The sequence below is a fragment of the Mus caroli genome, chromosome 18, assembly GCF_900094665.2.
Source record: "Mus caroli chromosome 18, CAROLI_EIJ_v1.1, whole genome shotgun sequence".
NCBI lineage: Eukaryota > Metazoa > Chordata > Mammalia > Rodentia > Muridae > Mus > Mus caroli.
The window spans coordinates 57,120,125-57,140,984 of NC_034587.1; the positions used below are offsets into that span (position 1 = coordinate 57,120,125).

The 20,860-nt window shown below is 40.6% G+C and overlaps 2 protein-coding genes across 7 annotated transcripts in view; both read left to right on the top strand.

Annotated features, from left to right (window-relative positions):
- The first annotated feature begins 2,362 nt into the window (after window positions 1–2,362).
- LOC110284779 (interferon-inducible GTPase 1) lies at window positions 2,363–12,341 on the top strand. 4 transcript variants are annotated; one of them, XR_002376983.2, is made up of 3 exons: window positions 2,363–2,571; window positions 2,949–3,053; window positions 7,945–7,985. XR_002376983.2 is itself a non-coding variant. In XM_029472006.1 (3 exons), the coding sequence occupies exon 3, from the start codon at window positions 9,495–9,497 to the stop codon at window positions 10,746–10,748; it is 1,254 nt and encodes a 417-aa protein (XP_029327866.1). In that variant the 5' UTR covers window positions 2,404–2,571; window positions 2,949–3,053; window positions 9,475–9,494; the 3' UTR covers window positions 10,749–12,341. The 4 variants fall into 4 exon arrangements, 3 of the variants coding, with proteins under 3 accessions (XP_029327866.1, XP_021006322.1, XP_021006323.1); XM_029472006.1 differs by lacking the exon at window positions 7,945–7,985 and adding an exon at window positions 9,475–12,341 and having other exon boundaries at window positions 2,404–2,571; XM_021150663.2 differs by lacking the exons at window positions 2,949–3,053; window positions 7,945–7,985 and adding an exon at window positions 9,475–12,341 and having other exon boundaries at window positions 2,405–2,571.
- A 3,798-nt stretch (window positions 12,342–16,139) lies between these two features.
- Window positions 16,140–20,860, top strand: part of LOC110285052 (interferon-inducible GTPase 1-like) — a 13,179-nt gene continuing 8,458 nt past the window's right edge. For all 3 annotated transcript variants that reach the window (XM_029472187.1, XM_029472188.1, XM_021151087.2), the window contains exon 1: window positions 16,140–16,250. The gene's annotated coding sequence lies outside the window, so the exon portion shown is untranslated. The remainder of the gene's footprint in view (window positions 16,251–20,860) is intronic.

A 20,860-nucleotide genomic window follows, 5' to 3' on the forward strand; every position in this document is an offset into this window, starting at 1 on the left:
GCTGCATGTTCTCTCTCTCATTTGGTGACCATTACCAGTTTAGGTGTCTGAATGAAAATAGCCCCCAAAGACTCAGGTAGTGTCATTACTGAAGGTGTGGCCTTGTTGGGAAAAATGGGTCACTACATGTTACTGCTTCCCCACCATGTTTACCACCATAACAGTGATCAACTAAATCCCTGAATTGTAGGCCAGCACCAATTAAATGTTTTCTTATAGAGTTCTCATGGGCATGGCATCTATTCACAGTTCTAAAAGAACCCCTAACTAAGACAGGATGTGTTCTTTATATTGGCTTGAGGCCATTGAGAAGTGACTGAAGGTTTGAGGTGTGACTGAGCAGTAGGATATTTTTCCCAGCAGGGGCCATGTCCTTCATTTCATCCCTGGGCACCACCAGATGAAGAGGAATGAGGAAGAGGAGGAGGGAAAGAAAAGAGACTGTTGAGATCCTCATACTATCAGAATAGACCTCACCAGCACATCCTGAGTTAAAAGAACCATTACAAACACTGATCTTCAGTACCCCTCAAATAAAAATGTAATATGTATGTGTTATATAGAGAGATTTATTTGTCTGTGTGTGTATGTATGTGTGTGTGTGTGTGTGTGTGTGTGTGTGTGTGTGTGTGTGCACATACATCATTGTGAGTCTATCGCCACCATGTGGGCACAGGGGACAGCAGAGGTCATAGAGAATCAGTATCTATGGAATTGAAGTTACACATGGTTCTGAGTCACCTGACAGTGGTGCTGGAAAACACACTCAAGGGTCCTCTGCAAGAACAGTAAATGCTCTTAATGAAGAAGCCATCTCTCTAGTGCCCATAACATATATATTTTTTAGTGTTAGGCTCATAACCTGACCTTACTTGCTATCTACCCAGGAGATCTTTCTTGAGGACCTCATTAGACAACAGACTGGATTATGATTCATCACAGTCTTTGTCCCTCACTTGATTCAGGGCTAGGAAAACAAGTTTGGGTAAAAGCTTAGCTTTCCCTCTGGATCTCCATCCCAAAAGGTTGGTCTTAACATATGGAAAGCTTTAATTAATCAGTGCCTGAATATCAATAATTTTTAAGTGATGGAAAATACTTCCTCTGTGCTGGCTAGTTTTGTGTCAACTTGACACAACCTATAGTTATCTGAAAGGAGGGAACCTCAGTTGAGGAAGTGTCTCCAGAAGATCTAGCTATAAGCAGACAAGCCCACATGGGGCATTTTCTTAATTAGTGATTGATGGGGGAGGGCCCAGCCCATTGTGGGTGGGAATTCTCCTGCATTGCTAATCCTGGCTTTAGTGATGAACAGTGATGTGAAAGTGTAATCCTGTTAACACTTCCCTCCTTTGGACTCCTTGCTCATAGTGTTTCATCACAGCAGTGATAAGCCTGACACCATCCTATGTGATTTGGGGCAAATGACTTAATTGTTAGAGCCTTAGTTACTTTTGTTGAAATGTTAATAAACACCACCCACTCCTGGATTTGTGGAGAGTTGTAGNAAAGGGATGGGAGTGTAGATCTCCATGTATGAAATCCTGAGGACCTGTGTACCTTCAACCACACTGACTTTCCAACTGTGACTGTCTTCTCATTCCCAATGGTCCAGTTCTCCCTCCAGACTGCTACAGTAGTGTGAATGACTGAAGAATATGACTCCATAATGGTTATAGGGCCAAACAGGATTGTAGTCAGAGGGCAAAATTGGAGGAAGTTGTGAAACTAAAATTGGCAGTGGCACAGGACCCAGGAATTGTGCTAAGTCACTTAAACTCAGAATGTGATTGTGGAATCAGGAGTGAATTGTGATGTGTGTGTGATGAACCACCAAAAACACATTGGGGAGGAAAGGAGTTTATTTGGATTTATACTTCTATATCACTGTTAATCACTGAAAGAAGATAGGATAGAAACCTGGAGAAGGAGCTGAAGTAGAGGTCATGAAGGGCTGCTGCTTACTGGCTTGCTCAGTCTGCTATATTATAGACTCCAGAAACACCAGCTCAAGAATGACACCACCCACAATTGTCTGCACCCTCCCTCCTCCATCACTTATTAAGAAAATGTCCCACAGGCTTGCCTGCAGCCTAATCTTAGAAAAACATTTTAGCTGAGTTTCCCTCCTCAAATGACTTTAGATTATGTCAACTTGACATAAAACAATCTAGCACAGGGGTAAGAAGAAAATGAGTTCTAAGGGGCCATGGAGGATCTTTCTATCTAGGCAGTTAAGTTGTTTGTGGAGCTACTGTCACTTGCTAGAGTGGTGTTAATACAGCTTTGTTTTTAACACAATTTCTACTTATTAGAAACAATCCCTTTAGAGGAATGAAAGCTAGTTTAGTTTCACTTTCCTGTTCTTGGAAATCCTGGAACTCGAGATGCATACTCCCCTGTGATTGGGTAGCACACTCAGAAGGGAAGACCAAAATCAGCAGAGTACAAAAATCCTGCCCAATTTTCTTGCTGCTGCTGAGAATCAGAAGTAGACTCAAGCCAAGAGCGCACCTGAGGGTTATTCCTCTCTGGAACAGTGAGTGCATCCACTGGACACAGGATTTTCTGGTAACTCAGCTTTCAGATCTGATTACTCACTATCATCCTCTCTTTCCTAAGGAGCCTGTGGGTAACAAGACATTTAGAGACATGGCCTCAGAGCTGGGATCCTCAGTTGGAAAGCTATGGGGCTTTGAGTGGAGGTCGTAAGGACTTGTTTACAGATGTTCTTTAGACAGAGATAAACTGAATGACCTAATGATTATTTAAAATTTACCAAATTTTCAGGAGGGGTGGTTTTGCTTCTTTGTTCTCCACTTCCTGTAACAACTATAAATAAACCTTGAAGGATGTGTGTTATGAAATGTCACTACAGAATATATGAAAATTGCTGTGTCTTGATCCAGTTAAGTCCTAGCACTATTTTCTTGCCTCTCTCCACACAGTGCAGCAGATTTACTGTAAACTCCAGTGGAAGCTACACTGAAGGAAAAGATGACACACAGTTTAAAGTTTCTGCTATAACCTGCTGGGGAGCAATTCTAGGATTTGTATGTTTGTTTGTTTTAAAAATATATCTATTTACTGTATGAAGATGTCATATGTGGATATAATACTTTGATCATCTTCCCCCATCCTTCCCCTCTTTTCTCACTCTTATTCACTCTGGGACTCTCTTGTCTTTTTTTTTTTTTATTTTCAAATACTCCACTGATTTTAGGGTTGCTTGCATGTTCTGGGTGTAGAGTTTAACTGGATTATGGGCAACTTTCAAATAGCTACATCTCTAAAAAGAAAAAAAAATGACACTCCCTCCCCCACCAGGCATTATTCTTATATTACTCTACTATCTTCTTGGCTAAGGATAAGGCCTCCTGTGCCCTAGTCTCATTAATGCTAAAATGTTGAAGGGCTATCTCTCATTTAAGTCTTGTTCAGCAGGCATGAATGCAAATTCCACGTTGCATTAATAAGACATTAATTCACACCACTCCCCTGGCCTCAGTCCCTGGCTCTTCCATGATGTTTCCTGAGCCTGAATAAGAGGGGGATTGATATAGATGTACCCCCCACACACACCTATTCTATTTAGAAATGAGCACTCAACTCTCTTATTCTCAGCCCTTTGACCAGTTATAAGATGATGCTTTAAAACATACCCACTTCAAAACCAAAGCAAATGGGGCACAAAGAACAGCAACAAAACCCTTGTCTCTGGCATAATCAGAAATGTGCAGAAGGCAACTTGACAACAAGTCCATTTACAAAAACAGCAGTGGTAGATGCTCTGGACATTTTAATTGAGCAATCTTCTTTAACGTCCTGGGTTTTAGTATAGAGCTGGGGTGCTATGAAGGCATGCATCCTTCTTCAGTGATTGATATTTCATATCACTGTCATTTGTTGTATTCATACACAGCACAAAGACATTGAACACCATTTTCTGCTGTTATTTTCCTCTTTATCATGTTAGTAATTCTTACAAATTGTATACAATGCATTTTAATATTTTTATTACATTTATTTATTCATCTTTTGTATATTCATATACTGGGGCTGGAAGCTCACATGCCATAGCATGCATATAAAAGTCAAAAGAAAAGTTGTAGAAGTCAATTCTCTCTCACTACTATGTGAATTCTTGGGACTAGAACTCAGATCACTTAGCTTAGTGACAAGTACTCTTACCTGCTGAGCCATCTTGCTGGCCCAAGACAAACTTCAGAGTCTAATTAGAACCGGGATGAGGACTAAAATAATGTGAAGCTTTTGTGAAAAGATCTCCAGCATCTTTTGCCTTCATGACTTCCTCCTTCTCCTCAGGCTAAATGCAGTGTGTTCAGGCTCTTGGTTGCCCTGGTCTATATCACTGTTTGCATTTTCGTCAGAGTCCAGTCAGCTTTTGTGACTGGCCAAATATATTACCTAATATTTAATTTCAGTAACTATTAGGAAAGCTTAAATCTGCCTCTCCCCATCCCCTCCGTTAGTTTTATCTAAAGTTGATTGAGTATAACCTGGATACCTGTCCAGCTTGGGGTACGAAAGTCAGAGGGGACAAGATCATGGAGTCTCATGGAGTCATCTTGATAGTTTAGTAGGAATTACATAGCCAGGAGGCCAGGCACTGAGCAGTGCCCCCACCCGTGCAGGATGTGTTATGTATCTTTGAGGCCATTTTTCTGAGTATGGGGAGAGAGCTTAGACTTTGTCACCACTGTTACTTGGCACTTTGTTGTGTTGTTAACAACAGTGCTAAGGCAGAGGGCCTGTCCTTGTCAGAAGTCACATGCATGTCAGGAGAAAATAAAAATAGTTATCTTAAGGAAACATAAAGTTCAGATCATTTTACAAGAAAGTATATATGAATTTAGGTATTCAGACATTGAATCCCATAACATTAAATAAAAATGTATTCTGTACTAGCCCCAGGAAGGGCTGTTGAATCTAATATTTTTGTAACTCATCACAGCCTATGGCTCTGATTATCTTAAGTTCTACTTTTGTAAGTGAAACCAAAGCAAATCAAGATCTTAAGGGAACCTCGTTAATATAAACAAGACTCAATTTTTAGATTTGTTTCAGTGTAGTGAACTGTGACCTTGGGAATTTTTAAAACCCTTTTATGACCCATGGGCTTTTTTAGCTTTTACAAAATATTTATGGATGATTATACTTTGGGATTTTGGTTTCTTTCACCCCTCACCCTGGAGCCATCCTTGCAGAACAGAACCAATTCACAAGCTAAAATTCCTTTTCTTCAACATTTTCTTTAAAAATGTATTCACCTACTTATGACCTTTTAAGCACTTTTTCTCTTACTTATTAAATCCTTTTTTAATTTTTTTAAATATTGTAAAGCTTAATGATATAAATAAACAACTAAGTTATTTATTGCCTAAAAGACCTGGCAAGGTTGAAATGATTGCTTTATCATAGGGTCATAGTATATTTAGAGCAATTTCTCAGAACAGGCCCCATGGAGCTGTTATCAATAATGAAGTTATGTCCCCTATTGCAACAGTCAGAGCTCTGGAAAGAAGCAGAAAACAGTACAAATAGATACCTTAAATCAGAAGCCATGCCACTCATATTCTCAGAAGACAAAAGAGAATAGATGTGTGCAGTTAAATTAGAGGTCAGATAAGTATTGACTCAAAACCTATATAAATATTAAGAAAGAAAAACAAATCTGTGGATGCTGTTCTGGGCAGTGTCTGTGCCCAGTTTTATTGGTTATGTTATTGTCCTGTGGCAGGGCAGGCCCAGAGATGAGCATCCATTGTCTCTGAGTAGGAATATCTTATAGGGAATTAATCTTAATAGTTCTTACTTCAATCTGTCGCAGGGAAACAAAGAGCCTTACATCATTTAAGAGACAATTATTAACCCAATTGTCGAGAAGCACAGGAAGAATACACATAAGGAATTCTGAAGGCAGTCTCATCTTTTACCAGAGAATCTAAGTTATTTCTCAAAGATTTATTTGTTATGCAAACTATAAGGCATTTTGGGCTACTCTACCAGTTATAATTTAGCTTAATGCCCACTACACGACAATTTCGGGTGCATAGTAGTATATGAGTATAAGCATACATGCAGACATGACACAACATACACATGCATGCAAATATATATCAAACACATTTTAAGAAAACCACAAGAATAATTTTGTTAAATTTATGATGTCAGGATTTTTTAAGTCTTCTACTCCAATGAGTTTTTCCCATATATCTAAGTAAGCTTCCATCTTAAGTCTGATCTTTAAAAGTGTTACCTTTCAGTTGAAAATCTTTAGAAAACTTATATGCTGCTATATAGCCCTTACATTAAATAAGATAACTAAACAGGAAATGGTATGACACTGGGGTATTGGGCTGGGGGGGAGGGCAAGACTAGTCAACATGCAAACTCTTTAGTTGAAATTTGACTTTAGTGTTTACAGGATTGAGTTGCAAAATCACATTTCTGGATGATCTGGAACATGAAAAGGAAACCATCCAATCAATAAAACAAACCAAAGTACACACACACACACACACACACTGAATACGTTATCCTATATACAAATCTATAGGATGAGAAATTCCAACTCCTTGTCATCAGGAAAGATGCCAGGTCTGGGGTTCAAGAAGCATACTGGGGTAGATAAGGGGTTGTGTGTGCTGTAGATAGAAAAGGAAGACAATGGCACAGGAAAGGCTCTGAGATCAAGCCCACGTGGCAGAGTCCCAGAGAAAGAGGGGATGTTCTCTGTCATGTTACTGATGAGGAGCCTGTAGTGTGTGCTCCCACTCAAGCAGTCTATGAGTGTGTGGAGATCAAGAATCTAGAGGTAAAGGTGATTTAATCATGGAGACCTATCATTCCTGAAATTATCTAAATGTGGTTGTTTTACAAAATGATGTGGCCCTGGCTAACACTTTAGATTGCTAGAAGTTAGACCCAGAATTGCTTCCAATCTCCTCAGACCTCCTTTGAGACTTTCATAGTCAAGTTTCCCTGACTAGCCTCCCATTCCAGATGAAGGAGACTCCTGTTAGTCTNCATGGAGACTNTATGGACAAAAATGTCAGTTCTCCAGACACAAGGCTCAAGATGCAATCTCAAACCTATGTGTGACACTCTGCATGCTTCCCTGATCCATCTGGTCTTTCTCCCTCTATCACAGAACTCTTAGCAGGCTCAAGCTCTGGCAACATTCATAAGATTGGAACAACTTCTGAAGATTTAGAGAGGCAGGAAAGGGTTCTCAGGAACACCTGGCTGTTGGCAAACTGAAATCCAGGTCCCTAAGATGCTTCCCTTCCCTGTTTTATTCCTGACAGTGGAGATGGGTCTTTCCTAGAATAGGCAATTAAAAGCTTTCATCTGGGTACAACCAATGTGTGGCCTGATCCACTGAGTGCACCTCTTACTACAAAGCCAAAATAAACAAGCCAAATAGGACATGGCAGACAAATACTTAGTACCTAAATCAGGCAAAGCTTGTACAGGAATCATTTCCCAAGTAAAGCTCTAACTCACTCACCAACAAAGGAAGCATGGGAATTTTATTTAGGGGGGTCCATACATCTTCACATAGAGGTGTGTGAATTTTCAGGCATAAGCATTTTAGGATTACATTCCCTGAGCATGCTCACATGCAAGTGATGGACAGAACTGCCTCAGCTGTCAAAATAACATTTTAGCTGACAAGAAAGGAAAGAATATCTTGAGGGAGCTGAGTGAAGGCATCTGCCCTGTTCAGTCAAGAACAGATTGACACTTGCTCTTGCCCTTTCTGATACATCCATACATGGAGGCTGACGTCACAACACTGCACAGTATTCAGGAGGCACAAGCATTTTACAGGAATGCCAACTGCTTTACTGACTTTCCATCTCATGTTAGCTTCCTGTGTCCAATTTTTTTGGGTGTCATTTTTGTTTCTCAAAACAGGATTTCTCTGCTTCTGCTGCTCTGGCTGTCCTGGAACTCATCCTGTAGACCAGTCTGGCCTCAAATTCACAGAGATCTGCCTACTTCTGCCTGTGAAAGGTTGGGATTAAAGGTAGGCTATCACTGCCAGCTTCTGTTCTGATTTTGTGTGAATGCAGTAACAGTGCATAGTGGCTTCGGGGAGTAAAGAATTTAAACTTTGCTCATAGCACCTGCCGCCTGGTTTCCATGACTCCATGGGCTATGGAATGCTACCTAAATAAGTACCTGGGCCTCTTGCTGCTGTAGAACTCAGTTATGCATGTCCTTCTAGATATGTTGTCTGCATAGTAGCTGATCAAATACCAACCAGTCTTCCTTTCCCCACTGGAATATTCATAAAGTCAAACCTCTGGATATAGACCAAGTGTCAATACAGATTGTCTCATCCAAGTTCNAGGAGTTAGTATTATCTAAATCCATTCAGCCTTGACTACTCCTTCTCCAGAAACCTGCATATGTTGCCTGTGTTCATTTGTAATTCTGCAGGTACCCTGCTTGTGCCACCTCAGAACAAAGAATCTGCCAGCATGGGTGATGTCCCTTACATTACTTTACCTGTATTGGTTATTGTTATTCAGGGAAGCTAACTATCTTTAAAGGAAACCAAACATATCCTTGTGACTTTGGTGACTGGACAGGCAGACATTAAACCCCATATAAATATGCATTACATTTTCCAAAGTCTGGTCCCATTCCTCCTTAGAAAGAGGCNTGGCCATTGGCCTTCAACCCAACTCTACTGGGAAAGTTTTGTATATTTTAGATCAGGCTGGATCCATCAAAAAATGTTCAAATGAAGAGACTTCAGTAAAACAGCAAATTCAGAATGTTGAATAGCCTGAGCAGATAAATAAGGAATTGTGTGTGACCAGAAGCCAGAAATTTTAAGAGACTGTTAACAAGTCTAAGCAGAAGGAATAAGAAGGGTAAGGAAGTATCTTCCTTTAAAATACCATAAGATCTGAACAATTACAAAGGCCAAATAGCTTAGATTATAAAGAATGATGGATACAGACATGCAGCCCAAGAAGGGCAATGGGGAGCCCATGACCAGATACAGATGAAGTACACTGGAAGCTGGAAGGGGTGGGACCTCTGCTGGTAGGGTCTACATTTAACAGAGGCACAGAGGAGCCTGAAAGGTAAAATGAACTTGTGAAGAGACAGTGGAGAATAAACCATTAAAGTCTCATGTGATGGTCTCAGCTAACTACAAAATGAATGACCCTACTCTGTCACTCATAGGTGAAACCTAGAGTAGCCAACCTCATAGAAGTGAAAAGAAGGGTGGTAGTCTGCCAGGCTGTGGGAAGAGTGAAATTGGATAATGTTAGTCAAAGTCCCAATTGTGTAAAATGAACACAGGGGACTTTGAATGCATAACTACAACCACTATGAATGGTATATGTAGCGATGTGCTTGAAATTTGCTACAATGAAAATCTGAAATTCCATGTATACCCTCTTTGTTCTCCCTTCTTTCTTACAGTGCCTTTATTGCTTGAAGTCATGGGTCAGCTGTTCTCTTCACCTAAGAGTGATGATGATGATTTGCCCTCCAGCTTTACTAGATATTTTAAGAAATTTAATACGGGAAGAAAAATCATTTCTCAAGAGACCCTCAATTTGATTGAATTAAGGATGAAAAAGGGGAACATTCAAGGGACAAACTCTGCAATCAGTGATGCATTAAAAGAAATTGATAGTAGTTTGCTCAATGTTGCTGTCACTGGGGAGACGGGATCAGGAAAGTCCAGCTTCATCAATAGCCTGAGAGGCATTAGGAATGAAGAGAATGGTGCAGCTGAAACTGGGGTGGTGGAGACAACCATGAAAATACGTTCATACAAACATCCCAATATGCCCAATGTGGTTTTTTGGGACCTGCCTGGGATTGGAAGCACAAATTTCCCACCAAACACTTACCTTGAGAAAATGAAGTTCTATGAGTACGATTTCTTCATTATTATATCGGCCACACGCTTCAAGAAAAATGATATAGACCTCGCCAAAGCAATTAGCATGATGAAGAAGGAATTCTACTTCCTGAGAACCAAGGTGGACTCTGACATATCAAACGAAGCAGACGGCAAACCTCAAACCTTTGACAGAGAAAAGGTCCTGCAGGACATCCGCCAAAACTGTGTGAACACCTTTAGGGAGAACGGCATTGCTGAGCCACCGATCTTCCTGGTCTCTAACAAAAATGTTTGTCACTTTGACTTCCCTGTCCTGATGGACAAGCTGATAAGTGACCTCCCTGTCTACAAGAGACACAATTTTATGCTCTCCTTACCCAATATTACAGAATCAGTCATTGAAAAGAAGCGGCAATCTCTGAAACAGAGGATTTGGCTGGAAGGCTTTGCTGCTGACCTAGTAAATATCATCCCTACACTGACCTTTCTCTTGGACAGTGATTTGGAGACTCTGGAGAAAAGCATGAAATTGTACCGCACTGTGTTTGGAGTGGATGAAGCATCTTTGCAGAGATTAGCAAGAGACTGGAAAATAGGGGTGGATCAGGTGGAGGCCATGATAAAATCTCCTGCCGTGTTCAAACCTACAGATGAAGAAACAATACAAGAAAGGCTTTCAAGATATATTCAGGAGTTCTGTTTGGCTAACGGTTACTTAGTTACTAAAAATCATTTTCTTAAAGAAATATTTTACCTGAAATATCATTTCCTTGACATGGTGACTGAGGATGCTAAAACTCTTCTGAAAGAGATATGTTTAAGAAATAAGTTGCCTTCTAATTAAGCTGAAGTCCTGTGACTGTCAAAAAATTAGAATCAATTAAAGAAAAACAGGACACTGACTGTAAAACAATATATTGGAATGTCCAGCTTATTCAGACTTTATCCACATTTAGTGATTATGTATCAACATTAGCTACAGCAAGGGGATCAGATATGTATAAATAAACTGATAGCTAAAAACTATCCCCTCACTTTGAGTAAACTCTCAGATCAAGTAATTTTACTTATATTTAAATTTGTTCAATATAAATCAACATCCATGTTCAGGGTTAGCATTGAGGTGTTTAGTGTTGTCAACTGGACAAACTCTAGAGACTCATGAAAGATGAGCCTGGGGGCTTGCATTTGGGAAATTATTTTGCTTATATTAATTGAGGTAGGAAACCCTTTCCACTGTGGGTGGCACCATTCCCTAGCTGGCAATCGTCAACTGTGTATATGGAGAGAGGTGCTAAGTAGCAGCTTATTTACATTCTTTCATAAATATCCAGGGGTTTTTGTTGCTGTTTTTGGTGGAGTTGTTGTTTTTAAACTGTAGATGGAATGAAACTATCTGCCTCAAGATTCTTGATAATGACCTGTATAATTTTAAACTTGATACTGTAGATTTTCTTGAAAGAGAATTATTAAAGAAGAAACCATAACTGGGCTAGAGCGATGACTCAGTAGATAAAGTAGACCTTGCAAGTCTGAAGACCTGAGTTCAGATTCCCAGAACCCACATAAAGCCAGCTAAGCATCTGCAATCCATGCACGTCTATGGTGAGATGGGAGGCAGAATGAGAAAAATTTTGGAAGATCATGGGGCCAGCTATCCTGCCACATACAGCAGTAAATAAGAGGCCCTGACTCAAGCAAGTGGAAGGTAAAAGCCAACACGCAAGCTCACCCTTTGATCTCTGCATACATGCCATGTCATGTTCATGCCTGATATCACATATGGAAATACACATGCAAAAATGTTTTTTCATTTAAAAAAAAAAGAAGGGAGGTTTGGGGCAATAACTCATTGGTTTAATACCTGCCTTACACTCATGAGGCCTCAAGTTCATTCCCTAGAACTCCAGAAAATGGCAAAAAGGGGATGGGCATGTACAGGGATGTCTTCGAGGTAAAGAGAGATGGCCCATTGGTAAAGAATACTGGCTAAGCTTGCAAAGGACCAGGATTTAACTGCCAGAACCCACAGAGTAGCTCACAGTTACCTGCAAATTCTGTCTCAGGGGATATGATCTCATCTCCTCACCTCCACAGGGACCAGGAACACATTTATGTGGTACACTGACATACATGTAAGGCAAACATTCATACAATAAAAGTAAATTAAGAAACATTTTAAATATGTAATTAAATTAAAAAGGGAAAGATAAATCACAGTAGCTTCAATAAGGACTAAGAATTTTACAAAAATCCTATCTAGTCAGAATCCTTGAGAAAATACTAAAGAAGCTTTATAATTCTATGCCAGAACTAGGGGACATGATGAAATTTCTCTGCTTTATAGTGATTGGTGTTTTGAATGCTGTGACAGTAAAGGGCTGCTCTATTCCATATGAATAATAAAAGTCATTTAATAAATTATTTCTGAAAAAAAGACATGTGTTGCTCCTTAACATCCCAAGAACCCATCATACCTTCCTTAGTATTACTGTAAGTTGCTGATTGTCTCATTTCCCATTCCCTAATTTACATCATATCTTCTTTGTAATGAAGTAAAAATAAATAGCACAGAAAAGGAAACACAGAAGAAAGGGAAAATGTTTTTTCTAAAATAGTTTGAGTAGCTATAAACCTATGGAATAGGTTGAAGAATAGAATTTCTTCTTACACTTCTAATGACTAATGATTGAAATCCAGGTAACAATGTGGCTAAATCCTCAGTGAAAGCATCCTTCCTGGTGATGTCTTCACTTGGTCTTCCACAGGGTGTGTGCAGAGGATGCTTTCCTGTCTAATCTTCCTATGATCTCATCATTTGGGCTCCATTTGCATGACCTAGTTCAACCACAGATACCTCCCACAAAGATTTTCCACCAAACAGGATCCCATAGAAAGTTTGGACTATTTACATAGAATTAACATATTAACATTAAAAGGAAAAACAATCAATTCTTAAAAGGCTATAGAAATTATGTTGGTGGTTCAGTTGCTTTCTATAGTTATGCCACACACATAAACACCAATTGCTCCAAAGTATTTTTTTCTATAAAGAGAGATACAGAGTTTCCAAAAAGATAGCTAATGAGAATCACCAGACAACCCCTGCCTCATTTAACAAATAATACCAAGTGCCAGGCAGTGGTAGTGCATGCCTTTAATCCCAGCACTTGTGAGGCAGAGGCAGGTGGATTTCTGAGTTTGAGACCAGACTGTTCTACAGAGTGAGTTCCAGGACAGCCATGGCTACACAGAAAAACCATGTCTCAAAGAAAAAGAGAGAAAAAAATAAAAGCAAAGAACAAGCAGATAATGCTTGCTGATAATATTTAGAGAACACTAGAATGCAATCCACATGAAAAAGAATTATGGAAGAGGCAGGTGGATCTCTGAGTTCCAGGCCAACCTAATCTACAGAGTGAGATCCAGTACTTCCAGAGCTATATAGAGGAACCCTATCTAAGAAAAAAGAAAAAATTATGGAAAATGGTGAGTCCCAATGATCAGGTCATGAAAAGAGTAAATCACCTTGCTTAGAATGCTCTTGATCCCCATCATGAACTTGTCTGAATATGGAAAGTCATCTTACAACTCAGGGATTGTAAATAGTAGAACCAAAATTGTACATATCAGCACTTAAGCATCAAGACATTTTTTTTTCTATACGGCAATACTGCAGCCATCAACGGTTTTGAACTCCACAAGGAATTGTAATGGAATACAGAACACTACACTGGTTCACATGGCTACCTCTACTTACATAGTTCCCTCCCCTATGGAACCTATTGCTGCATGGTACCATTGTAAGAACAAATACAGCCATACCTCACCCCAACTTCCATGTGTGGTACACCCTCCAAGGCTGCTTAAGTGACTCAGTCTTGGCACCACAAATTGTACTTACCTCTTTGGCTATTAGAATGTCATCACCTTGTGTGACCTACTGCAGATCAGGACCTCCAACTTGGTTACCACATTCATCAAGTCCTCAGAGTCATCAGTCAACAGGACTTAGTTATTCCTTGGGTCGAGGAGGACCAAGGACTGTAAGAGAAATAGGCAGAGAAAAGGGAGTGAGACCAAGCAAACATTTGTCAAGGTCTGTTTAATGGAGGCTAGGAGCCTGGTTTTAAGCATACAATGAGAGAAAATAGGGAGGAGTTGAGGGTGTATAATAAAAGTACAGAGAAAAGGGATGGACATCTGGGATGAATGCTGATTGCAGGCTTCAAACATCTTGCAGCTAATCTTGGAGTGTCATACCTATCTAAACAGTCCCAGGCACCAAAAGGAGACATGAAGGAGGAGGTGATGCTGGCTTTATCTAAACAGTTCCAGGCACCAACTGGAGACGTGAAGGAAGGGGTGACATAACTCCCATCAAAGGATCACCTGGATCTTCAGGGTGAGAATTGTTGAGGGTCTGGTTTCCCACAGTGTGGTCTCTCACACCTTAAGGCCTTCAGTCTTAAGCTAGACTATGGTAGTTCCCTGAGACATTCAGCAATGCAAGAAATTGAGTCTTCTTCCACAGAACCTACTACTTGTAAGCATGCTTACACATGTTTTCCCTAGCAATAAGGCATTCAAAAATAATTGACTGAAACTACAAAAGCTGAAACTTGGAGCAAATAATGAAACTGTGTTCATGAAAATATGTTTATATGAAAAGAAATATTACAATTAATATTGAAATAAAATTTAAGAGCCTTGCTAATAGTTGAGCAATGTACTTTAAAGTTATGGCAGAACTAATGGTTTCTATACTTTACTTTCTTCCTCTGCAATGAGAGACTTGACAAGTTAAATATATCGCTGAGTTTGAATGGAGTGACTCAACACTTCTCTAAGCCTATGACCTTTCCTAATGTAGTTCCAACTGTTTCTTCCAATCTTGCAGAGATTAGAGATGGCAACCTAAAAGGAAGAAAGAATCCCTAGGCAGGCGAAACAGTAAGAGAAAGCTCCTGCTTCCACAAACTGCCTGGACAGCCTGGACCCAAACATTGGAAAGCCCAGAAAACAAGGATTAAAAAAAATGACTCCTAATAGTATACTGGTATACTCATAGATTGGTGCCTAGCCCAACTGTCATCCAAGAAGCTTCATGCAGTAGCTGATAGAAACAGATGCAAGGACTCCCAGCCAAATGCTAGGCAGAGCTCTGGGAACATTCAGCATTCTTACCCATCAGGGCAACTCAAATCAAAATTACTCTGACATTTCATCTTACCAGAGATTGGCTAAAAACAAAAATACAAATAGCAATAAATGCTGTTGTGGGTGTAGGGGAAGGAGAGCAAGCTGTCCCTGCTGGTGGGAGTGCCAACCTGTGCAGCCACCAAAGTAATTTGTGTGGAAATTCCACAAAAGGGGAAAATGGGTTTACGATATCAGTCCAACCATGCTGCCCTGGGAAATAATCTCAAACTCCTCTATCTCCTACTACAGAGCTATTTGTTCAGCCATCATTCCTGCTTTCTTCACACTAGCCAAGAAATGGGAAGAATCTAGATGTCCATCAACTGAGGAATTGATAATGAAGTGTGACACTGTACAGAATGGAATATTACTAATCTGTGAAACAAACTGAAACTGTCAAATTCAAGGGCAAGTGAATGGGGCTGGAAGCACCATTCTGAGAGAGGAAAAGAACCATTTCATTTTTCTTTCTTTGGATGTGAGCCTTCACTCTTTAGATATGTGTGCTCTATTCTGAATACCCACTGAAATTTTGACATTACTATGGAGTTGAGGAGTGGGACTTTCAAGAGAGGGGATGTGAATCTACAATGGTAGGGAAATAAGGTTGTAGTCAAAGAGGAGAAGATGGATTGTGTCTAGAGTGAGACTAAAATTAGCATCTGCACAGACTCCCCTACAATGTGTTGTTTGACTGTAGTTTAGGCTGTGTTTGTGGAGTCGGGGATCAGAAAAACTCAAGGGTTCAGTTCAAGCCTACATAGTAAACTGCTTCTTCATGCCCTATCAGTTTCCATGTCCCACACTGTTATTTTAACACTGCCCTGCTTTTTCTGCCAAGAAATTAAGTACTTCTGGCATGAAAAAGAACCGTTTCTTTTGTTTCACTTTCATCTTCTTTGAAATGCAGGAGATTCTGGAAAGTAATTAGATCTATGCTCTTCCATGATTAGCCACCACACACAAGAAGAGGGGAGGGGCATAAGCCAGAAGAATGTGTACAACCTATATAACTGAGTTGAATCTGCTCCCTTCCACAGACAAAGCAGGGGTGGGTCTCATGTGAAGAGCCTGGAGCACTGTAAAGGGTGCTCCCTGCACCTGAACTACAGTAAACAAAATCCACTGGACACAGGAGTTTCTGGTAAGGGGGCAGGAATGTTCAGATCTAACTTCTAACCCTCATCTCTTTTCTCTTAAGATTTAATAGGTAAGAAGGCATTCAGGACCATGCCCAGACAATGGAAATCCTCAGCTTGGAATCTAGAGGGGCTTTGGTGGGAGCTGGGCAGAACTGGCTGTGCATGAATATACCATTATTCAAGTTAAGGTAGACCTAAGGGAGGTGGTATGGATGTTGATTTTGGTTAAATAAATAAATAAATAAATAAATAAATAAATAAATAAATAACTTATCCAGTTGATTTGCTTGCCTCTTACTCCACTCCCTAGGATGGTTGTAATGGATGTATCAGGCAGCAGAATATCTCTTCAATGTGTATAAGGTTTGTTGTGTCTCAGGTTGATCTTGCTTCCTAGTTAATTATTGCCACAGCCTTCTTGTCTGCTGTGTTCATCTTCCTTGGGAAGACCTTGCAGATGGCTACTATATTGGAGTCTGCATCACAAAACCAAGAGCTAGACAAAAAAGGATGGGAGGGGAAAACTGAGGAGTTGAGAACAGCTTGTGTTCTTTCCTAAATCCTGCCTTACTGAAATAGGGCCTACAGAAAGATAGTAAAATTAATAACCAGATAGCTATGGGGGGAGAGCATCAAGGAAAGGAAGCACTCACTAAGTACAAAGTCCTGAGATGAGAAGACAGCCCAAGATAACACGGTGTCTGAAATTCTGACACCAGCAGCTCCAGAGGTGTAATAATTAAACTCGAGGCTTATGTTATATGTAGCATGCACACTGTACACCTAATGATGTTTCCCTTATCAGAATGGGGATCTTTATGGTGCTTCTTAGAATTGCTTTCAAATGCCAGTACTTCAATATCAATGGGATAATTCTGGCTATTTGTTAATCCATGCTGTTGCAAGAATAGTCATAGGAAATACAGTAATGCCAAGAACATAATCAAATGTGGGATTGGGGAGGTCTTGGCAGAAGATATTGTAGTAGGAATGATAAGTTGTGAGTGGATTTGGAATCCAACTTAAGTCTGCATACTGATTTGATATGGGTGAGACAGAAAGAACGGGCCCCAGAGTGACAGCAGGGGTTTGCTGTTTCCTTAGGGGATAGCAAGGTCCATTATGCTGCCATGGGAGGTCTTGTAGGCAGATTTGTTGAGAATAAAGGGCAGAAATACACATTCTGAGTTAATTACCCAACAACTAAACTCAACTCCTTAGGCCTGACAGCAAGATTGCTGGAGTTGGTATTTAGTCTTTTGAAACAGAGTCTCAAGTAGCCCAGGCTAGCCTATAACTCACTACATACCAAGAATGACCTTGAAATCCCAATCCTCATGCCTCTTCTTGCTTAGGACCTGAATTATAGGGATCCATAACCACATGCATTTAATGAGGTGTTGGGGATTGAACCCTAGGCCTCATTCATGCTGGGAAAACCCTCTAACAACTGACCTATATCAAATTGCTTTTTTTTTATTTTTAGTTTAATGCTTATAAACTTTTTAATTGTGGCAAGAGGAGTATAACACAGAAGTCACCATTTCACATTATTATGTGTGAATTTCAATAATGCTACACTTAAGTTGTTTGTAAAAAAAAAATCTACAAATCATTTGCATAATGCAAAGCAGAAATTCTAAACTAATTTAAAAACACCTCCTTTCTGCCCATAGCCACTTGTTGCTAGCCAACATTCTATTTCCTGTCTCTGTGAATTTGATTACTTTTGATACTTCAGGTAAATGGAATCTGTAATATCTGTCTTTTGGTGACTGGTTTGATATCATTTTTAACTGTGTAATGATCCTTTGTTAATTCCACATCATGACCCCCAGTCCTGCTAATCTCCCCATTCCCTCACATGTGCCCTCGGCCCTTGCAACACCATCCCCCCCCCAAATTAAGGTAACTATTTTATTTTTTTAATTTAATTTTATTTGTAAATCATTTTTTACACTCTATATTCCATTCCCCACCCATCCTCATCCACCCTCCGACTGCTCCACACTACACACCTCCTCCTCACCTCACCCCGTATCCACATGGATGCCCCCACCCCTCACCCCACCTGACCTCTAAACCACCTGAGGCCTCCAGCCTCTTGAGGGTTAGGTGCATCATCTCTGAATGAACACAGACCCAGAAGTCCTCTATGTATGTGTGTTGGGGGCCTCATATCAGTTGGTGTATGCTGTCTGTTTGGTGGTCCAGTGTTTGAAAGATCTCAGGGGTCCAGATTAATTAAGACTGCTGGTCCTCCTACAGAAACGCCCTTCTCCTAAGCTTCTTTCAGCCTTCCCTAATTCAACCACAGGGGTCAGCTGCTTCTGTCCATTGTTTGGGTGCAAATAGCTGCATCTGGCTCTTTCAGCTGCTTGTTGGGTCTTTCAGAGGGCAGTCATGATACATCCCTTTTTGTGAGCTCTCCATAGCCTCAATAATAGTGTCAGGCCTTGGAACCTCCCTTGAGCTGGATCCCACTTTGGGCCTGTCACTGGACCTTTTTGTCCTCAGACGCCTTTCCATTTCCATACCTGTAATTCTTTCAGATAGGAACAATTATGGGTCAGAGGTGTGACTGTGGGATGGCAACCCCATCCCTCACTTGATGTCCTGTCTTCCTGCTAGAGATGAGCTCTATAAGTTCCCTCTCCTTACTGTTGGGCATTTCATCAAAGGTCCCTCCCTATGAGTCTCTCACCTCCCAGGTTTCTGGTGCATTCCGGGGGTCCCCCAACCTCCTATTTCCTGAGGTTTTCTGTTTGCATTCTCTCTGCTGGCCCTCAGGGCTTCAGTCCTTTTCCCTCACCTAATACCAGATCAAGTTCCCCTCTACCCCCCACTCCCCCCACCCCTTCCACTTTCCCTCCCATGTCCCTCCCTCCCTCCCCACTTGTGATTGCGTTCTTCTCTCTCCCAAGTGGGACTGAGGAGTCCTCAATTGGGCACTTCAGCTTGTTGAGCCCTTTAAATTCTATGGACTGAATCTTGTGTATTCTGTATGGGTTTTTTTCTTTTCTTTTTCCTTTTTCTTTTTTGTGGTTAATATCCACTTATTAGTATGTACATACCATGCATATCCTTTTGGGTCTGAGTTACCTCACTCAGGATGATATTTTCTAGTTCCATCCATTTGCCTGCAAAACTCAGGATGTTCTTGTTCTTAATAGCTGAGTAGTATTCCATTGTGTAAATAAGCCACAATTTCTGTATCCATTCCTCTGTCATGGGACATCTAGGGTATTTCCAGCTTCTGGCTTTCACAAATAAGTCTTCTATGAACATAGTGGAACACATGCCCCTGTGGCATGGGGGGGCATCTTTTGGGTATATTCCCATGAGTGGTATAGCTGGGTGTTCAGGTAGATCTATTTCCAGTTTTCTGAGGAACCTCCAGATTGATTTCCAGAGTGGTTGTACCAGTTTGCAATCCCACCAGCAATGGAGGAGTGTTTCTCTTTCTCCACATCCTTGCCAACATGTGTTGTCACCTGTGGTTTTCATCTTAGCCATTCTAATTAGTGTAAGGTGAAATCTCAGGATTGTTTTGATTTGCATTTCTCTGAACACTAAGGACTCTGAACCTTTCTTTAGGTGTTTCTCAGCCATTTGAGATTCTTCAGTTGTGAATTCTCAGTTTAGTTTTGTTCCCCATATTTTCATTGGGTTATTTGGTTTTTGGTGCTTAACTTCTTGAGTACTTCATATATATATTGGATATTAGCTCTCTATCAGATGTGGGGTTAGTGAAGATATTTTTCCCAATCAGTAGGTTGCTAATTTGTCTTATCAACTGTGTCCTTTGCCTTACAGAAGCTTTCTAGTTTTGTGAGGTCCCATCTATCAATTCTTGATCTTAGAGCATGAGCCATTGGAGTTCTGTTTAGGAAATTTCATCCTGTGCCAATGAGTTCACGGCTCTTTCCCACTTTCTCTTCTATTAGATTCAGTGTATCTGGTTTTATGTTGAGGTTCTTTATCCACTTGGACTTGAATGATAAATATGTGATAAAGTGACAAATATGGCTCTATTTTCATTTTTCTACATACATCCAGCCAGTTAGACCAGCACCATTTATTAAAGATGCTTTCTTTTTTTCCATTGTATATTTTTGGCATCTTTGTCAAAGATCAAGTGATGGTAGGTGTGTGGTTTTATTTCTGAGTCTTCGATTCTATTCCATTGATCAACATGTCTGTCTCTGTACCAATACCATGCAGTTTTTATCACCATTGCTCTGTACTTAAGCTTGAGGTTGAGGAAGGTGATTCCCACAGCTGTTCATTTATTGTTAAGAATTATTTTCTATCTTGGTTCCGGGACTCCGCCGAACTTAGGAACTTAGTCTGCACAGGTGAAAGTGTGCACCACAGAGGCAGACAGCTTCTGGGACATGCAGGAGCCACAGAGCTGCTGAGGCAGCACCCTTTTCAGGCTGCAGACATCCGGCCACCCTCCCAGCCGGAGGAGGACAGGAGTCCGCCCTGCACGGGAACCTTCTGCCTCAGGAGCAGGGAATGCCATCTTGGTTCCAGAACTCCACCAAACTGAGGAACATAGTCTGCACAGGTGAGAGTGTGCACCACAGAAGCTGACAGCTTCTGTGAC

Coding starts and splice junctions, on each gene's coding strand:
- LOC110284779 (XM_029472006.1), top strand. CDS start 9,495: ATGGGTCAGCTGTTCTCTTCACCTAAGAGTGATGATGATGATTTGCCC.